General features: G+C 34.1%; 1 protein-coding gene across 1 annotated transcript; it reads right to left on the bottom strand.

The window, feature by feature from the left end:
* Positions 1-2,502: 2,502 nt before the first annotated feature.
* Positions 2,503-21,340, bottom strand: LOC123560740 (transient receptor potential cation channel subfamily A member 1 homolog). The gene is made up of 8 exons (XM_053525112.1): positions 21,150-21,340; positions 20,665-20,808; positions 18,573-18,773; positions 15,743-15,913; positions 6,996-7,064; positions 6,292-6,498; positions 5,358-5,512; positions 2,503-5,145 (listed from the first exon to the last, which is right to left on the bottom strand). Exons 1-7 carry the CDS (start codon positions 21,285-21,287, stop codon positions 5,378-5,380), a joined length of 1,065 nt encoding a protein of 354 aa, XP_053381087.1. The 5' UTR covers positions 21,288-21,340; the 3' UTR covers positions 2,503-5,145; positions 5,358-5,377.

The raw sequence follows: 21,340 nt of genomic DNA, 5'->3' as shown, positions 1-21,340 counted from the left end.
GTTATCAATTTGGTGTGGCCTAATCCTTTACTTCTTTAAATGTTCAAAGAGATGCAAAAGAGGAATTTGACATATAATATTCTTGCGAGCATACGTGTGTGCGAGTAGACTTGGGTCTTGAAAATGCAACAAGGTTAATGCTATATGTGCTGTCCACTTAAGCAAAAAAAAAAGTATTCTTGGTCCAGGTTTGTAATCATTTCCGACAATGTATGCACTGTATCAAAACGACTGTAACAGTTGTACTAATCGGCGGATCAAAAAGGGTTGGTTTGCAACCTGGTAATAAAGGCCACGGACTGATTATCTAAAATTACAGTAAACTTCGGTGTATTTTAACCTCATCTTAATATTTTAGCGCCACTCAAGATTTAAGATAAATATATCCATTGCATATAGATATGTTTCTTAATTTTTCACAGGATAAAAGTTCTTTTATTTAATAAATCATATTTAACACATGAATGTAAACAAAAGTTACTTTAAGCGGATATCTACTGTGCACACATCACATCATTCCCATATGTTAAAACTGTTATATACTGGTGCTAACTTTTGTCGGAAATCCAAAACAAAATGACTGCGGCATGAACGTAACAGTTTGGAGACGTTATTTCTCAATCTATACACGGTATAAATTAAGTGTAAATAAACAAAACGTCACACGTATTAACTATAAATGATGACCAACTGATCATTTTTGGGGTTAGATTCAGAGTACCGAAAGTACTGTATGGACATGTAACGTATAAAATTTGCGTTTTGTTTAGTCAGAAAACATCATTTCTTTTGGAGGCTTTGGGTTATAGGTCAGATCTAAACAGACCGGAGAGCGCAAATTAAGTTTCTGATAAACAAAAAACTACAGGTATTTAAACTTACATCTACATGAATTCCTCTGCTTGAGTTCTTGCATTTTTTTCTGAAAATTACGCGTCCAAATCTGCAAGCGACATTTACTAACGATGGTAATGGTATGGCGTTTTCTTTAGTTTGCTTGTGGATTTTGAAATTGAAAGTGTTTTTCCTAAAAGTTACAACAAATATTGTTATAAGACAACCGGCACAGATATATTTAAAAATGTGTTTTTAAAGCAAACGGAATACACGTAGCAATCATATTATTTTTTAACGTTATGGAATTAAGCCGAATAGATAACTTTTCATTACGCTAGGTTTGGCATGTAAGGCTTTTTCTATTTAATACAATGTTCACCCGGTTTATTGAAGACGAGGATGCGGGGAAGGAGTGTAGGGTTAAAAGCTGTTGTCGCAAGATGACAGATTAAATGCATACGGAAACATGTTTATATTTTTTTTCAACTTTATAGTTTACGATAATGAAATAAGTAAAGATAAAATCTAACGTTCGAAACAAATAAAGTACAGTAATCTAAAACATTGCTCCATTTGTTTCCTTTTTTCAAATATGATTTATGGAATCAAAATACCGTAGTTTGCAGTTGTAGTTTGTACAAATGTTGTTGGACTTAAAAACGGTAGAATAAGTAGTATGATACTTAAAGAGAAAGGATAGATTTATTGTTCCTAAAAATGATAGTGAACTAAAGGGTTTAGTTGATGAGAATGTGCTTTAAGAAGCAATTAATGAAATAAGGCATGTAATCTCTTCTCCGTCCATCCCGCAAACTTCTGTAACTGCAGGGACCTCTACATATAGGAGCAAATATGCATCATATACACCATCTAACGGCGGCAGCACTGGAAAGTAATGTGATAAACTAGTTTGTTGTATTACTTTTCACGCGCTATAAAGTGCAGAATAGTTTACCGCTGAAATAGCCTGCTGTGAAATATGATATTACACACAGTATAAATGACATTGACTTTAAAGGCCGAGTCAGTAGAAGAAAATCGCAAACTTTCAATGAAAATATATTGCGCTGTAAAACATATCCACGTAGGTGGATTAAGTGTTATTTTTTCTGGTCCTTTTGGAACACGAAGTACATTTAACATATGCATAATAGAATTCTGAGAATTATTCAGAAATTATGTTCATTTTATCATACATGTTTGATAAAAAAGATAAAAAAGTTATTTTAATAGTAAAACAATTAAATTACTGTTACATGTACTTTAAAAACTTATTTATAGAGTAACATTGTCCAACTGCCCAATTCAAACTTTGTTCACGAACACACACAATTACACACGAGTGTTAATGAGACATTTTAGGAAATGTTCGTGCAATGGTGGTGGAAACGATGGTCTAGAGTCACAAACATGTAGAAGTGGAATGAATTTAAATGGCATCTGAACAGATTTTGCTTATAAAACAAAACCTTAATTTTAGCCGTACGGTATGGAATCTGATTAACATACAAGCAATTAGGTGGTAATTTATTAGAAATGCATGTCTGAACACGGAATCGTTAGGATACTTCTGCTTCTCAAGAATTATGGTTCCTTCTGGCGGATCAACAATCGTCGTGTTACTTTAATGTGACGAACAGCCGTTATAGAGCAAACAAAGGGAAATTCAACTGTACTTTCTTGTTGTTTTATTTTTACACCTGATGACAATTAATTCATATTTCTATTGTTTAACATCTAGATCCTTACAATTCTAAGTAGAAAATGATCGTGTAGCATACAGATCATTTCTCAATCTTAAAAAGCGTAGAAACCATTCAGTTATTGAAAACTGTCTGCAGATAACATTTGATAGTGACAAATAGATGACAAGAAAACACTGATAGTTTGATACACATATTCCGATTAATTCCTCCAGGATAAGAATGACAAAATAAATAATACCCTTTCAGAAAGGAAAAATATAAAAATCAAAATTTTTAAGCCTCTACCATTGAATGGAAATGAAATATACTTACCCCCTACTTTTACATTATGTATAGAAGTTAAAGCCAAATAACGGAGAAATGACCAAAACAATTACATGTACCATTGTTTGAATATATTGTTTTTCAGTAGACATTGAAGATTAATATATTATACCTGTTATCGTAAGTTACAAGTATGACAACTAGCTGCTAGGCTATCACATAATCTGGCAAAACAAAATCTTTATTAGCCTTCTAATAATTTACAAATTCTACGCATATTCCATTCCTTTTGAACAATTTCAATTCGTTACACTTGACAACCTATTTCTACATATCCCTTGTAACTATAAACTTAACTTCATAAAAAACATTTTTATCTTATAAAAATATCTTTCATATCTAAATATATGTATACACAATATACCTTTTATTTTTACTTAACTAATGCTGAGCAGTACAAAGCAAAGGAGCAACCATATACCATTTTTTTTAAATCCAATCTGAGCATCCGATATAATATTATCATTTTCTCAAAACACTTTCTTTATTCAAAACGGGCTAGATAGCCAAGTCAAAAACTAAATAGCGTAATAGTAAAAAGAAAAATAACTGCATTGGCCAAAGTATTGACAGAGAAAAAAAAATATAAAAGATGAATATCAGTACTTTATTCGTTCATTATAAAATATAAACAACCTATGACCGACTGTCATGACCTACTGTCGTTTTTAAACATTGAGCAGATTCCTAAATTTCTTTAAAAGTTATGCAATGATTTGATTGATTTAAATAAACATCCAACTTATCAAAATAAAAGCTAATGAATTGAACTAAAATGAATAACTCAGATACAAGGCCCATATGTAGATATCAAATAAAAGTAATACTTGAGAATAAATAAATGTTCTACATTAACATTTATGAACAGCAAATCAAAACCTACTAGAGCTGTTTTTGAGAAAAGCGCATGTCTCCCACAACTGCCTTATCACCTAAACACTAAGTCAGTGTTCATATACTGTTTAGTCACAAAATATGTACCTTTGAAGAGTAAAATGGCTGAATTTCAGTAATTTAAGGGCCATAATTCTCAAGTGTCAATACTAGTTATCAAACCTGGGAGAGAACTTATGGTCACACGCATTTTGTTTAAGTTTGGTGAAAATCAGATTGCAAAAATGCTGATTTTTAATATTTCAAGGGCCATAATTACTAAGTGCCTGAGTCAGTTTGGCTAGTTATCGAACTTGGCCGAGACAAGTTTGGTGAAGATCACATGTGAAATGTTTGACTTAGAGCGCAGACAGGATGAAAGTTTTTTGGTGCACGTTTGAGAATGAAGACGTTATGAGTCTAGGTTATTAATTAATTATTTTCAAGCGCCATTTTTCCGAAGACCCTGGGGCGATTTATCTTGTTATCGAAGGTCTTATTGCAAACACATTTTGTTCAAGTTTGGTGCAGATAGAATAAGAATTGTTTGAGTTAGAGTTCAGACAAGATGAATTGTTTTTGGTGCATGTTTGAGAATAAAGACTTTAGCACTTTTATGAGTCTAGTTGTTCAATTAATTAACGACAATGACCATAATTCCGAAGACTCTGGACCGATTTGACTAGTTATCAAACTTGGCCAAGGTCTTATTAGCAAACACATTTTGTTTTTAAGTTTAGGGAAGATCGGATAAGAAATGTTTGACTTAGAGTGCGGACAAAATGAATGGTTTTTGGTGCATGTTTGAGAATGAAGACTTCAGCGTTTTTATGAGTGTAGGTGATACATTAATTATTTCAAGGGCCATAATACCGAAGTTTCTTAGCCGATTTGGCTAGTTATCAAACTTGGCTGAGGTCTTATGGTCAAACACATTTTGTTCACGTTTGGGGAAGATCGGATGAGAAATATTTGTCTTAAAGTGCGGACAAGCTTTGGGACACACACCCACACAAACGCACATCCACCCCACACACACATACACACATACAGACTGGAGTAAATCAATATGTCTCCCACACCACTGTGTGGTGGAGACATCAATATAAACACTCATATACACAACAGACACTGCAGGCTAAAATGATAACAAGAATTCCGCATGGGAAAATATACGCTCAAAGGTCTTGATCAGAGGAGAAGCAAAAATGTTTTTGAAATTGTTTTCGGAGAAGAAGGCGACGTAATGTGGTGTTGGATGGGAGCGTTTTGATCTTCATGTAACAGACAAGAGTGTTAAAATGTTGTCCATGATATATTTTTGCAACAATATTTTTAAGTGTAATCATATTCTAACGTCAGGTGATATATTCCATAATAGTGTCAGGAAAAATAAGAACATCATCTGCAATATAAAATGGATAGTATTACTGCTGATTCCCTTTTTCTGCGATGATTTTTATTTTGTACATTTTGACATTTTTTAAATTGAGAAACTATTGTATCAAACCTTTATATACCAATTAATAATGTGCCAATTTAAGAATACATATTTACTTTAAATTATTTTAGATGAAGGAAATATTTTATACGATTCTTAGTTATAATATTACATACCTGAATTCAACGTAACTCGGTTAATTGTAATCACTGCTCCAATCATCTCTTAGGCACTGTAAAATTTTCTCTAACTTCGAGTCCATGTTTAGCAGATTTGTTTCAAGTGTGTTAAATTTAGTATCCAACCGAGCTATTTCTTTTGAAGTACCATCCTATATAGCAAATAATGAAATAATTCGAAATTCTGACATGATATATCTTAGATATGCCAATAAGATGCCCATTTCAATAAATCCTCCCACTTCGGGATACTGATGTAAAAGTTCTCAGTGACGATTTGACATAACTGAGTCATGAATGGATTTACTTTTTCATTCAGTATTTTAGTTATGTAACGGAGGCAATTTATCCTTACCAGTGTATCTGGATTATGTACAAGACTAGCCTATTCTCCGAATGAATCTGCCTATTTCTCAAAATGAATCATAGGTGGATGACGGAAGATCTCAGACACACCGTCTTTTATCAAATCGTCAAGGATAACATTTTAAGATACCTATTGCTGTTACAATTGAAAGGTATAACTGGAATTCAGCTCAAACTTCACTAATATTAAATATGTTATGTGTTCTGACATAAAACATATTGTTTAAACATATTCATCGTTTACCTAGAGTAAAAGTAAATACTGACTGAAAAGGGTAAATATGCATAAAAGCACTGTATATAGATTTATCTCATCCATATTACGAGAATTGTGCATTTCAAAAATATTTGAAGCATATTGTAAATAACATGGGAATAATGACTTTGTTTAAACGAAATTAAAATATGTCTAAGCTCAGGTGCATTCTGTGCACCGGCTGTCTCTCCACTATTTGAAGATTGTATAGGTTAGGTTTATTTCCTCTGCTTTTTAATTACGATAATATCAGGCTATTTATTATATCGTATGATAAATTAATAAATTAAAGTAAACGCAAATTCTTACTTTCTCAGGTATTAAAGCCATTTTTATATCTTTTTCAGTTAACTTCCATGATTCTGCCAATTTCCTTTGCAGCCAGGTTTGTCTATTTGGCCAAAACTTCTCCTTCTGCGATAGACTGTTTGCAGACCGTTTACATCGAAGGAAATTCAGACATTTCAAAATAAGTGAAGATGTTGATATTCTTTCTACCTCCAAGGCAAACTTTACCTGAAATTCAACCATGAGTACAAATGTGAGCTATAATTTTCTGGCACCTTCCATTGAAAGTAAAGACATTTTTATAACAACGCATACAAAACAGGAAGTTACCTAGAATACAGTAAAAACAACCTATGTCTAACATAAATTACATAATTGTATACCACACTTATAATTTAGCAAATAAAGGAAAACTGATGGTTTCAATGCAATATTTTTGGTTTGTTTTCAACACATAATGAAAATAAAAAAGAATGGTCTTGATACATTAGCTTTGCATCACAGACACTAATTATTTAGGTGCTTATTTAGGTGCAGTTGAAGTTTAATTGGAATGCGAAAACTCCCCGCTGCCTATAAAGGAAGGAAAATGTGTGTTTAACCTCCACGTAACGATGGCTGAAAACAGAATAAAGACAATGCGGTTATGTACTCACCCGGTCTAAATACAGTAGACGATTTTTTCGAGACAATCCAAATTTTATACATACTTCAGATATACTCACTTGCATTTCTTTCTTGGTGAGATCAGCTTCTTTCTGGAATTCTTGTATATTTTCCACAGATAAACCGACCTTAAATAACACAAGCAATGATGATGCGTCATTTGGCTTAACGTTTTGCAGCCGGTCAATATACAGATGAACTCACGCGGAAAACCCATTTTACTCGATCCTCGGAGGACGGCAAGTACGAGCACCATGTCTCCGACTCATCGAGACATCCAGTTTCCGTAACAAACCTTCGCTGCCTGACTCCGAAGATTTGTGCGAAGTCACTCGGAATTCCTTCAAAGGACTCCGAGACGTATACATATTACCCGGTATCAAAAATTTAGTTGGGTCTTCGAGTACCTTCAAAGACAGATTTCAAATAACATGGAGCAAGTGAATTATATTTTTCATAGTGATACGCGAAAAGAGTAATCAAAGAATAATTACGAGGAGTGTCCGATATGAATTGCTTATTGTCCTCTAGCTCGATATCCACGTGGGGCACGATAAAAACCAATACCAACCTGTATAGGGTTATTCAATACCTACACAACGGTGTATAAATGTACATGTTAGACTAAGTGTAAGACATAAAATTTGCCATTTGAATACACGCAATCATTGACCACTGTAGTAAAAATGGTTGGTAGAAGCGTCGACAAGAAAGACAAAATACGGGCTTACATCAAAGCTCGCTCAAAACTTGGTTGTTCTATGAAGCAGCTGATGACTGAACTTTCTACTGCTTATGGACCTTCTTGTGTGTCTTATGACACAGTTCGGCGGTGGAGAAAGAAATTTGAGTCTGGTGTAGAGTCCATCAAAAATGCACCGAAATCAGGTAGGCCAAAATCTGCATCTCGTAAAGAAAGCGTTTCCAAAATACAGGAAATCATTGAAGGAGATGCCAGATTTACAGTTCGTGATATTGCACGAAAGGTAGGCATATCACTATCAACGGTTCACCTTATTTTGAAGAAGCATTTGAAAGTCAGAAAGATTTCTGCTAGATGGGTGCCAAATCTGTTGACTGATGAGCAAAAGAGGCAACGGGTTAAAGTGGCTATAAAGCTGCTTCAAATGTTTCCAAAATATGACAAAAAGCAGTTTGCCAATGTCGTCACAGGTGATGAAACCTGGGTCCATTATTTTGAGCCCGTCAGAAAGGTTAGCAATAAGATCTGGGCCACTAAACACAGCAAACGCCCAATAATTGCCAAACGTTCTTTGAGTGCAAAGAAGGTTTTGTATGCAATCTTCTTCTCTGGTGAAGGAGTCGCAATAAAAGTGCCGACGAAAAAGGGCAAAAGCATCACCGGAAAGTACTATAAAGACGTAGTACTGAAGAAACTGACAAAGTATTATCAGAAACGACGCTCTGCCACTGGTTTTAAACATGTCTGTCTTCTACATGACAATGCCCTCTCTCATACCTCCGAAATAGTTACGGCGTTTTTGAAGAAAGAAAAAGTAACTGTTTTGCCTCACCCCCCGTATTCCCCAGACCTTGTCCCATGTGATTTCTTTTTGTTTCCGAAATTGAAATTATTCCTTGCTGGGCGGAAATACCAGTCCCGACAGGCACTTGGATCTGCCATTCATCAGTACCTTATTACTGTGCCCAAATCAGCGTACCGTGACGCCTTCAAGAAGTGGATACATCGGCTGAAACTTTGCATTTCTAGCCACGGGGAGTACTTCGAGGGCATTAAATGAGCCCTTTTGGGCTAACTTCAAATTTGAAGTCTCCAGATAGAAATAAGCAATTCATTTCGAACATACCTCGTATAATAGTATCTATCTATTTCACATTTAAATAAACCAGCTATTTCTGTTCATTTAAAACATTTTATGACTTTTTGAATGGATACGTGGATACGGTAGCAATTATTTTCCTTTTTATAATTCATTCCAGATGAATTTTCATGATGTCATTTCTCCTATAATTTTAAATAAAAGATCACTGTTCTTTAACGGACATTATCTTAAAGTTTACCTATTTTTATGTAGTACCTAATTTTGTTTAATTTACATAATTCTGTTTCTGAATTTAATTTGAACTGTCAGAAACTACTTTAATTTGATATCTAATAAATTACTTTTCTTTCACGCCAGTTATTTGAAAGTCTGTTGAGTTTTATATAATTCTTAAAATAATATTGTTTATTTTACATAATTTATTTCTTATTTAAACAGAACAGTTAGAAAGTATTTCAATATCACACTTAACAAGGAACTTTTTAGCGGGTCTTAATTTAAAGTACAGTCGAATACCGTCACCTCGATATTCAAGGGACTGTAAAAAATGCATCGACGTATCCGAAGTTCGACGTAACGATATAGACGGTCTGGGACAATTTTGTACTTGTGTCGGACGTCTTTATTTTCACTATATCCAATGCTTTTTTTCAGAGGGTTTGAAAGGGGAAAGAAATAATATAACGTAAATACGATTTTAATTTTATTGACAAATAAACATCTTAATTAAATAGTACATACTTATATTTAAGTTTTAACTTTTTCAAAACATACGTGTAAACATTAGCATTTTATTCCTTCCATAAACAGGACTGAATGCAGCTGTAATGTTCCAAGTTGAGTAGTCATTTTGACTCTGATTCAATAAGGAAAATTTGCCTGTGCAATACGCATATTGTTACTCAGTCCTAAATGGCAGATACAGAAAATCATTTTATCCAAATTAATTGTTATATTGGAAAACAAGTTGCCCGCTTGCACGCTGTTTTATAAGACTAATTACTGGGAATTAAATACAAACCTCTTAACATTTGAATTGGGTTAAAGATTAAATAACAAACACTCTAACTTGATTATGATAAATACATTGCCGGACAACAATAGTTTGCTTTTCACACATAACAGAAAACATGGATATTTTTGACACGCTGTGATATCGACGAAACCAGGTGTAAAAATCATTACAGGTAATTTGACGGGACTGAAAAATCTCAACGAGCTAAACAAAATATCGAGGTAATCATATCGAGGTAATGATAAATAATTACATTAGAATATATAGAGAAAAATCGGGACCGACTAAAATACATCGTGCTAACCGGAGTATCGAGCTAACCGGTATCGAGGTAACGATATTCAACTGTATATCTAATTAAAAATTATGCTTGATTTTGGTGCATTTTACCAGAAATTATTTCTATATTACAATTTAACAAATCACTTTTCTTTAGTGGCGGTCATTTGAAAAATTATTTAATTTTTTATGATTAATAATTTAATCCATTTTACATAAGTATACTTCTTAAACTAATTCGTATGGTCGGAAACAATTTTAATAACAAAATTCACAAAATTTAAGTTAAAAGAACAGGCTAATTATTAAAAATTCCATCAAGGTAAGGGAATACTGCCTCGAAGTTTCATGAAATCATCTCGCGTCACTCGAAATGACTAATAAATTGTTTATTGCAGACTCGCGTGGAGTGGCCATAAAATATCGAAATGTATTACAGTGTTACCTGTATAATTTTGACTCGGAGTTCCTTCAAGTAATTTCTCGGAGTGACTCGACGAAATTCCGCTAAAGTAATAAAACTATACATTGGTACTCCGAGTCAGAATAAGGCAGTGCTCGGAGGAATTCCACTGCGAAAAATACATGCATATACGGGAGTATACGGTCCCGTATATGTCTAATATACGAATATCATATAAAAGTATCTTTCCTGAATGTATGATCAAAACCTACGCCTTGAACATACTTTTGGACCTTGACAATTCCTAACTTTGAATACTGACATAAACTATTGAAACGGATTGATGCTAACTATGAATGAACGGATCCATGTGAGAAAAACATGAATGTCCAGTTAAAGAATACGGGATTCCCGTATATTGAATGTTATGTTTGTGTTGGACTTAACGTCGCACAGACACATGATGGGTCATATGACGACTTTCCAGCTTTAATGGTGGAGGAAGACCCCCAGGTGCCCCTCCGTGCATTATTTAATCACGAGCGGGCACCTGGGTAGAACCAGCGACCTTCTGTAAGCCAGCTGGATGGCTTCCTCACATGAAGAATTCAAAGACCCGAGTGAGGATCGAACCCACATCGATGAGGAGCAAGTGATTTGAAGTCAGCGACCTTAACCACTCGGCCACGGAGGCCCCTCCTGTATATGGAATGTTCCATATACGGGAAAATGTTTACGTATACGCCCGTATATTAGGAGTATACGAAATGCGTACACTCCCGTATACGAAACCATTTTCCACAGTGTTCCTCGCTGAGCAAGATTTTTCCTTCGAGGAAAAACAGAATGTTGGGTTTTCCGCGTGAGCTGATTTGTAATAACAATAGTTTGTGTCGACTATTTAGAAGTAAGCTTCATGATAGAACAGCAATACAATTAAATATTTTAAAATAAATCAAATAAAGAAAGAATACAAAAGAATAGTGATGAAAAGTTTGTATCGCATACATATCATGCTCATTAAATTTTATTTGATGGTATAGTAGTCGCAACTTGACCGCGATGGCTGACCTTAGGCCGATTATTCATATCGATTATTTCATTGTAGAAATAAGGGGTGCTTAGGGTGGCCGTGTATATCTAAATGGAATGAGTTTGTATACCGCGTTTTACGTAGACACCTTTTCAATAATAGGTTGTGCCTCGTTATGTATTATAATACAAAGGTCAACCATCGGGGTCAAGTTGCGTCCACTATAATTACATAATTCAAATAGAAATTGTCTAAGACAATGTATGCAGATACGTAAAATATTTGTTCATACATGTTTGTATATATTAAGATATTCTCCTTTTTTTATTACTAATGCCACTTGTGATTTCAACGGTGTATGTATCACAGTTTGTAATTGATGCTTTTAAAAAGAAGATGTAATGAAAGGAGAAATAAAAGGAAACAATTTCAGAAAAATCCACTACCGGTCGGTAATTGCCAGCGGTAACTGATTAATGATGCATTCATTTACCTGTTTACAGTACTTCGTTTTTAACCAGGTTTTCAACGAAAACCTGAGTTATTAGATTGGGGTTTGTCGTTGGGCGGACGGGCGGGCGGGCGGCGGCGTCAAACTGGTGTTTGCGGTCAATAACTTTTGTTTCGGTAAAGATATTTGAATAAAACTTCGTATGTATATAGCTTATATTAAGATAAAGGCTGGGATTGATTTTGGGGTTTCTGGGGTCAAGGTCAAGGTCACTGTTACTTAAAATAGAAAAAGGGTTTCCGGTCAATAACTTAACTTAGGAATGAGCTATCATGATGAAACTTGGTGTATAGAAAACTTATATAAAGTTGTAGCTTGGGATTGATTTTGGGATTTCTGGGATCAAGGTCAAGGTCATTGTTACTAAAAATAGGGTTAGGGTTAGGGTTGTGCTTTAAAGTTGTGCACTGTGCTTCAGTATACTTTTTTATTCTTATGAAAAGTGTTGAAAACCTGGTTTCGTGGCATTGCCGCGTTTCTTGTTTAGAATTATCTTAGGCCGTCAATGAATGTCAAGAAGAGGATAACATATAACTGCATATTTAAAAAAATGTGGAATTCATCAGAACTTGTACGTGCATTGCCTTAAAAATATTTTAAAATAATAACTACAAATGAATGATAATACAATATAAGTGCTCGCTGGTATTTTCATAAAACTGAAATCAGTTTATGAGACAAAGTTCCATTAGTACATTAAAAATGGAAGAACAAATTCAAACTGGTTTTTGATTTATTTCCAGCCAGTTTCGACTTGCAATGCCTTCATCAGCGGTATAAATGTTTACAATGAATAACGTTGGTGACGTCATGTAGAACATGTTTTCTATTAGCAAACTTTAAAAGTAATTTTTGAATAACTACAGGTCCTGTCATTATTTTTACACGGGTAAACTCTTCAATATTTCTTGCATGCCGCTATGTCGGCTATATTCTGTTTACTCGTCTTTGAAACAGAAACATATTTAATTATATAGGTACATCTTTATCAAATTGAATACTCAATTATTTTCTAACTAACAGGAAGCATAAAGTAACTTGTTTGCTTGCGAGTGATGCAGATATAGAAACAAACAAAATACTATAGGTCAGTCAATAAGTTATCATAACCATATGAAGTAAGTAGAAATTGTTTTTATCGTCAAAATAAGATGATCAGCATTTCCCAAAAATATTCAAAATTTGATCTGAAAACTGATTTTTTGTTAAGAACGGAAAAGCTTGTATGGAAATCTTTGATAAAATTATACACATAAAAGATGTAGCATATTTCAATGCAATGTTAAACATATTATTATGTTTTAAATTCTGTGTTCTGAATTCTAGATAAAATTGAGGCACAATTATGGTTCTTTTTATGTTTGAAAAGAGACACTGAAATGGCAACAAGAGTGCCAGAATGTCACAATATACGCCCGTCACAGCAAATTCCATTACATTAGCACCTGTATTTGCAAATAGAATTTTAATTTTCAAGTTGTTTACAACGTTTGTTTTAATAAATTATTGTAATTCATTTATTTTTCTAAGTCCACAAAAAATCCATACCAGGTAGAGATACCTTAAAATACACCCAAAATTTGAAAGTAACACCAATGTTGTACCACAGAAAAGTGGTTTTGGTTTTTCCCAACGGTCAATTATAAAAAAAAAGTTACAATGTAAGATATTTATAGTAACAACTAAGGGAAGTTAATCTTTAAAGAGAGAAAAAATAAATAAAAAAACACAAGTCCACACAAAAATCATTACCAGGTAGAGATAGCACAATATACACCTCAGAATTGGATATAACATGCATGTTGTACTACAGACAAGTGGTCTCGAGTTTTCCCTATGACTTGTAATGAAACATTTACAATATAAGCTATTTATAGTAACAACAAAGGGAAGTAATTCAAAAGAAAAGACCAGAGCATGACACTCCGTCTCAAGATTGTGTACAAGTGTGCTAAGTTATATCAAAATCCCTCCATGCATGAAGTATGAAAGCTACGGACAGTCATTTTTGTACATTTTTTATTTGACCTTTGACCTCTAAGTGTGACCTTGACCTTAGACTTAGGGACCTGGTTCTTGCGCATGACACACCGTCTCATGCTTGTGAATATTTGTGTCAAGTTGTATCAAAATCCCTCAATGCATGAAGAAGAAATGCTTCGGAAAATGTTTTCATTCTTGTATCATTGACCTTTTGGTGTAACCTTGACCTTACCCCTAGGGACCTGGTTTTTGCGCAAGAAACTCCGTCTCATGATGGTGAACAATTGTGCCAAGCTACACCAAAGTCCTATGCATGAAGAAGATATGCTCCGGACAAAGTTTTCATTCTTGTATCATTTGACCTCTAAGTGTGACCTTGACCTTAGACCTTAGTCCTAGGGACCTGCTTCTTGCACATGACACTCCCACTGACAATGGTAAACAACTGTGCCAAGCTTCATCAAAATCCTTCCATGCATGAAGAGGATATGCTCCGGGCAAAGTCATTCTTGCATTTGTAAACATTCTTGATCCTTTGGCCTCTAAGTGTGACCTTGACCTTAAGCCTAGAGACCTGGTTTTTGTGCATGACACTCCGTCTCATGATGATGAACAATTGTGTCAACTTCAAAATCCCTCTATGCATGAAGAAGATATGCTCCGGACAAAGTCATTCTTGGATTTGACCTTTGAACTATAAGTGTGACCTTGACCTTATACCTAGAGAACTGGTTGTTGCGCATGACACTCCGTCTTATGATGATGAACAATTGTGCCAATATTCATGAAAATCCTTTTATGCATGAAGAAGATATCCACTTGACAAAGGCATTATTGAATTTGACCTTTTAACTCTAAGTGTGACCAAGACCTTAGACCTGGGGACCTGTTTCTTGCACAAGACACTCCGTCTCATGATGGTGAACAACTGTTCTAAGTTTCATCAAAATCCCTCCATGCATGTAGAGGATATGCTCCGGACAAGGTCTGTGTGACGCCACCCGATCACCCGCCCGTCTTTCCATAATACGTCCCGTTTTCAAACGCGCGTATAAAAAGGAGTAAATTCGTAGGTTTATATTTAAAAAAGCGTACCTTTTTTATGTAAGTTAACAAACCTTTTTCTTTTTCTATAGTTCCTTATAAAGATAGACTCTTCCTTTTTCTCTCTCTGACACTCACTGTGTGTGTATGTGTGAGTGTGCGTATGTGTGTGTGTGCGTGTGTTTATGCATGTGATTATGTGTGTTTAATAACCTTATGCCGGTGATTATTGTTTAATGGGAATAAATATTTATTGAACAATTCAAAAAACACAGTCTACCTGGTAGAACCTCTTTTACATTTTGTAGACTTTTAAGGTTTGTTTTAACATACAAGTCTACTGTTATTTTCTACAAGTTTAAGTTTCCAAAAACAACAAATTAAGTCTTCCAATGCATTACGATAATGCACATTTTTATTTCGTCGATTTTCATGTCGTGTGTTTACTTAGAGGATTTCATCATCAAAGCGTGACATAGTAAGTTATAGGTATTTCCGTCAAATGAATGCAGACACTAGCATTCGATGAAGTTATAGATAATCATTTAGATACATACAGCAAGGTTTAGTTAATGTTTTACGCCCAGAAATGTATACTTCTGACAATTACGATTCAGGTCTCACGCAATTAGTCATTAGTCGAAAGATGCTTCAATATATGCATATGTTAATTATAACACGAAGAAGTAGAAAAGCACGTAATTCATAAAAGAATAGAAATTCAATAGCATACCAGTAGATTGATGAGGACAATAGTCATAAACATCAAGAAGATGTAGAAGAACATATAACTGATGTATTCATAGTGCACTACTTCGTCAAAAAAAATGGTACCAAAGTCAATTTCGCCAATCATCATCGCTGTTGTCTTCACCACAGAGATCCAAACTGTACTGAATTGTTCCTAGAAAATAATACTGTAAAGCTATATGCCTCTTTCTCCTACTTCCGAATGTTCTTATTGATCCAAGCCTTTAGAAAAATTTTTACTTGGAATAATACCTTGTTTTAAAAATTTAAGCACACTGTGGCTAACCATATGGCAGTAAAAAAGTGTAAAAGAGATTTGTATTATTCACATTAGAATGAAAATGACATAAGAGGATTTTTCACACATGATTTACTTATTTAAAATCTCTGGGATAATATGTTCTTGTCTTGTAGGAAACAGAAAATAATGGTGGACAGCCACATCTATATACCTAGTTTTAACTTAAAAAAAGAACACTTTTAGACGATTTTTTAATTTTTGAAAACTAGAACAAGAGATAACAAGTCTATATTAAAACGATAAAGCATCTGGCTCTTTCAAAGGGTGTGTATTATCATTAACAATCTTTGATTATTCAATTACAATATTTGTTAGAATTTTTCTTTAAGATGATTTCTTAAGTTTAGTTGTATTATAATGTTGCAAACATATCTTTTGCAATTAACACTGATTATTGGAAAAAGATAAAATATAAATAAATAAGAGGATTAACAGATGGGTTTGACAATACTGGAAAATTGGTAGTGAAATCATCATATAAAACGTATCATGAAATTTAAATACTCGGAAGCTCAACTATAAGAAAAAGGTTCTGTCAGTTATTGCCACGTAACAATGAACTTATTACTTTGTAATTAAGATCAGTAGTAAAAACCTTGCTAAGAAAAAAGATTCTTTGCATTACGTAAAAATAATTACAGTGCAGCCTCTACAGAGCGGCCCTCTCTACAGCAGAAACCTCTCTACAACAGCATCATCAAAATTTCCCATAGCTGAAATTTACTATCGATTTAACCTCTGTAGAGCAACAACCTCTCAACAGAGGTCAATAACTGCGTCTTCCAAAGGGTTTTGCTCTACGGAGGTTGCACTGTACTGGTAGTCTTGTTTAATTTTATCTCCAAAATTAATTTGTACTTGGCGGGTTCATCAGACAAATTCTTGAATAAAACCTTGTTTTCACTTGATCCGAACAAGTTTTAAAGAATAAAAAAAGTCATAGATAAAAAGACAATGCTAATTCATGTTTCTTTTAGATTACAGAAGCTGTAACGAGCCTTATATAAATTCCTGAAACAATGCAAATAAAATATATCGGTCATCCTTCTTTTTGTTCCCCACCCCACAACCTTCCCTGTGTATGAATGCGCGTGTATGTGGCCTGTATGTTTGTAGCTTTACTGCATTTAACCAAATATATTCTACTTTTTGCGAAACATTTTTTCACCCTTATTTTTAGCTAGTATTTGCCTAAAATTGACATAAGATTTACAATGTGGTAGGGGTAGGTAATTTCATATATCTGTTACAGTAAATCAGGTTTGTCGTTGATATCTGACCTATACATATAATGTTAAGCTATAAGTGAAAGAAAAAGATTTCAAGATACATGTAGCACTATATATTATCTATAAAATTCAAATTAAAACAAAAAAGAACAAAAATATCAAAATTAACCAGTTTTTAAAGTGGTATTATGCGCATCTAATACTGCACATAGTGTTTTGGGTGAGTGTTCAATAAAATCTGTGCAATTAGATGTGTTAAATTAACAATAATGCCGCATTAGTATTAGAAGTTGATGCTTTTTCCAATCTTCTGCGCAATGATCTCCCATACCTGTAAATAGAAATTTCTGAAGTAGAAGGGAACCAACTCTTGCTTGCAGATTGGCGGTTTTTTTTTAAAAGACTGCCCCAGTCAAAATAAGAAAGTCCTATTTGGAAACTTATTATTTTGTACTGGTAACAGGAAGAGTTTGGTATGCTGGGTTAAAAGCAATAATTTCCTCCATCCTTTTTACATACACATCTATTTAAGCTTGATGTTTACTTGAAAAATGCATATAATTCCACTTTAAGGGATTTTTTTCTTAATAAATCTCTTGGATGCACGGTGACCCCATTTTGTTTTCTTCCCATTTTAAAGCATTTTTGTGTGTCATTAAAGCTGCAAAATATTTTGAAAATCTTAACGTCAGAATTTGTTTGTGTAGATCTAAATACGTTTTCTCCATTGAAAATAAAGTTGATGAGGTAATTACGTCAAGTTGTAATAACGAAAGAGATTTGTTAGCGACATTTATGCTTCTATAATACTGACATCACCGTATATTCATATTAACATGTAATACTTGAAATCCCTACAGATTAAGTGGGATGTTATATGTTTCATAAAGTACAACCGTTTGTTTCAATTTTACAAAAAATCAAAAAGAGTGGGTGGAGAAAAGGCCCTATAAAATTAAAACGAGTTCGGTGACCTATGCTTTTTCTTCTTTTGTTAGAAAAATTTCGATCCTACATAGTACTACAGAGTTTAGTCATGCAATAATCTTTAGTCTTTTTGCAGAAATGAATATTATGTATATGTGTTGTATATGTGGACAATATTGTAAATTGTTTAAGCCAAGTACATTTTGTATGTGTTCCACTCTAAAAAATCGTTATTACAATTATTATCAGTATTATTATTATTATTATTACACAACATAATCGTGTAGTCTCCCTATAAAGATACTAACGTTAACGCACAAAATAAAATAAAAATATTACATTAAAAGGTGTATTACCTGATTTTGAAAAAGGCCATGGAAAGAAACAGCAAACGCAACGATCAGAAGGAAGAATACTAAGAAGAACTTCATGAACACCTTCGCGACTCGAAACAGCATAACAACATAAATCCCGAACCATTCGAATTTTTGGATAATGAATAACATATTTATCCAAGCAAGGAAGACAGATACTGTGCCGCAACTCCACTGCCACTGCTGCAATATATACATACGTTTGTAAAACGGAGTGTCGAGCCAAAGGAAATATCTGAACTAAAAGCAGAATAAAACCTGGTAAGAGGACAGTAATTATCATTTTTTGTAATCAATAAAGCTTACATAAATTCGAAAGGATAGTATCTAGCAATGATTACAGCAAAATATGCCTATGCTCTATAGCAAGAAATATACGAAATTAAAAAAGATTCATAGTTGGAATAAACTCGCTTCCCTTATTTCGTGTTTCTGTTTATAAATGTAATTACATGTAGCATGCTAGTTTCTATTTACACAGATATTTTTGTTGTATTGTTACAGCCACTTTAGTATAACCTCACATTTAAAACCAGTCTTTAAAACCCGTGTCAGGGGTCGTCACTTTTGCTCAGTGGTTAGAGCATTGGCCTTCCATCGGTGCGATCGGGGTTCAAATTCCAGCAGAGGCAGTTAGGATTTTTCATTTGAAATGCATCCGGGATATAGTTCCCCAAATTGCATTCATTACAAATACGTCAGGGAGTCGACCTTTCTGGACAGTGGTTAGAGCACTGGCCTTCCGCCCTTGCGACCCAGGTTCAAATCCAAGCAGAGGCAGGTGGGAGTTTTCATTAAAAAATTCTCTCATCTTTCATTTCTGTTACGCTTTTAAATGAGTAAGAGTATTAACTAGTTCCATCATGCATCTTATTTGGCAGTTTCTAGAAAGAAAACAAATTAGATACTGGACAGGCGATCACATGACCTTTGTTTATGGTCACATTGTGTCCACCTTAGTGACTGTCACAATATACTAGAAAGTATTTCTACACCGGATGAGGTCAATGCTTATAATCTGTTTTCCTTATCTCTCGCTGTGATATACAATGATCGCAAAAATCATCCTACATAACTAAAGACGTATAAAGCGAAATAGTTGCTTTGAATGTCCTATTATAAAAACAGAAACGTTTTTTTTTTATTTTTTACGTATGTACGTCTACTTAAACATGAAGCTTATCCAAACGGGTCATTGCTCGAAGCCGTAAATCCTCTTTAATATTCATATAATCACTTGTCAACATCATCAAGTGTATCCGTCATGTTTTCAAAGATGTTACAAATGTTATAAAATTTTTATAGTGAATTATGTTTGTCCTTATATACATGCGAATTTGATTTTGTACTATTTTCGCGGTTGTGTAAATGATCAGTTTTCATATCTGATCCATGACAAGCTAATGCGCCATTTTGCTCATATAATAATTATGTTTAGGTCAAAATGTGAAAACACTATTCAAATTATCAGTTTTAGTATTCCGCACAACGAGTATTAATAGACCGATTTTAAACTTGTAATGGTATTTATTTTAATATGAATTAAGATATCAATTTTAAAAATATTTCAAATGGAACTTGACTGAGTCTTTAGTATGAAACGAGGCGTGCTACTCCATAAATTATTTCTGATAGTTTGCGGAAAAAGGCTACATGTAACTACTTTGCATACTAGGTGTTTTCTAAATTTAAGCCTGCAAGATCGCCTTGTAATATATGAGCCGCGCCATGAGAAAACCAACATAGTAGGTTTGCGACCAACATGGATCCAGACCAGCCAGCCCATCCGCGCAGTCTGGTCAGGATCCATGCTGTTCGCTTTTAAAGCCTACTGCAATTAGAGAAACCGTTAGCGAACAGCATGGATCCTGACCAGACTGCGCGGATGCGCAGGCTGGTCTGGATCTATGCTGGTCGCAAACCCACTATGTTGGTTTTCCCATGGCACGGCTCATATAATTCTTAAACACCATATGATTTTACCTCTCTAAAGAAATAAGTGTACTCAAACTACTGCTCCCCAACATATGGTTGTAAATATAAAGCACAGTCATTGAAAATGAAAATAGCATACAGGCCTGAATCCTGTATCACTGCAACCATTTAGGTTCACTACAAAAATAATGGCAGTAGTACACGTTATCCATTCAATCACATTTTCCACTTCTAAGAAATACAGCCATACTTTGCACGAGAACATCTGCTTCATTTCTACCACCTGAAGGTTAAAGGTTAGTAACTATTATCTTGAGGTTTACAATCTCATTTGAAAGGTAAAGAAAAGAACTACTGCGAGGTGATTCCGGATTCATATTTTTTATCGATAAAACGATATTTATTATTATTAGATTTACTAAATCTTACACTGTTTTATCTCTGACTAGGAGTAGAAACCTAAATTTACGACAAAATCATCATGAAAAACAAACGTGACAACTTCAACAAGCTGTCACTAGAACACTAAATAACACAGTAGTCAGGTGCTACACTATGCCAGCAATGTAAAGTGGTATGCGATTACAAATGATTAGAATACAGTCAATATTTTCATGATTATACCTCTATGAGTAACTCTATAGAAGCAATAATGATGACGCCATATTTTGCGTATGACGCAAAGACTGGAATACTCTGATATGTGTCATTATCTTCTAAACAGACTTTCATAGCGTCAGCTGAAACACTGAAATCAAACATTTGAGAAGTTAAGATTTCTAACCATTTTTAAACATGGATAGCATGTTATTCAG

Source organism: Mercenaria mercenaria, chromosome 15 (genome assembly GCF_021730395.1).
Source record: "Mercenaria mercenaria strain notata chromosome 15, MADL_Memer_1, whole genome shotgun sequence".
NCBI lineage: Eukaryota > Metazoa > Mollusca > Bivalvia > Venerida > Veneridae > Mercenaria > Mercenaria mercenaria.
The sequence above is the reverse complement of the archived record's forward strand: the minus strand, read 5'-3'. Positions and strand labels throughout refer to the sequence as shown.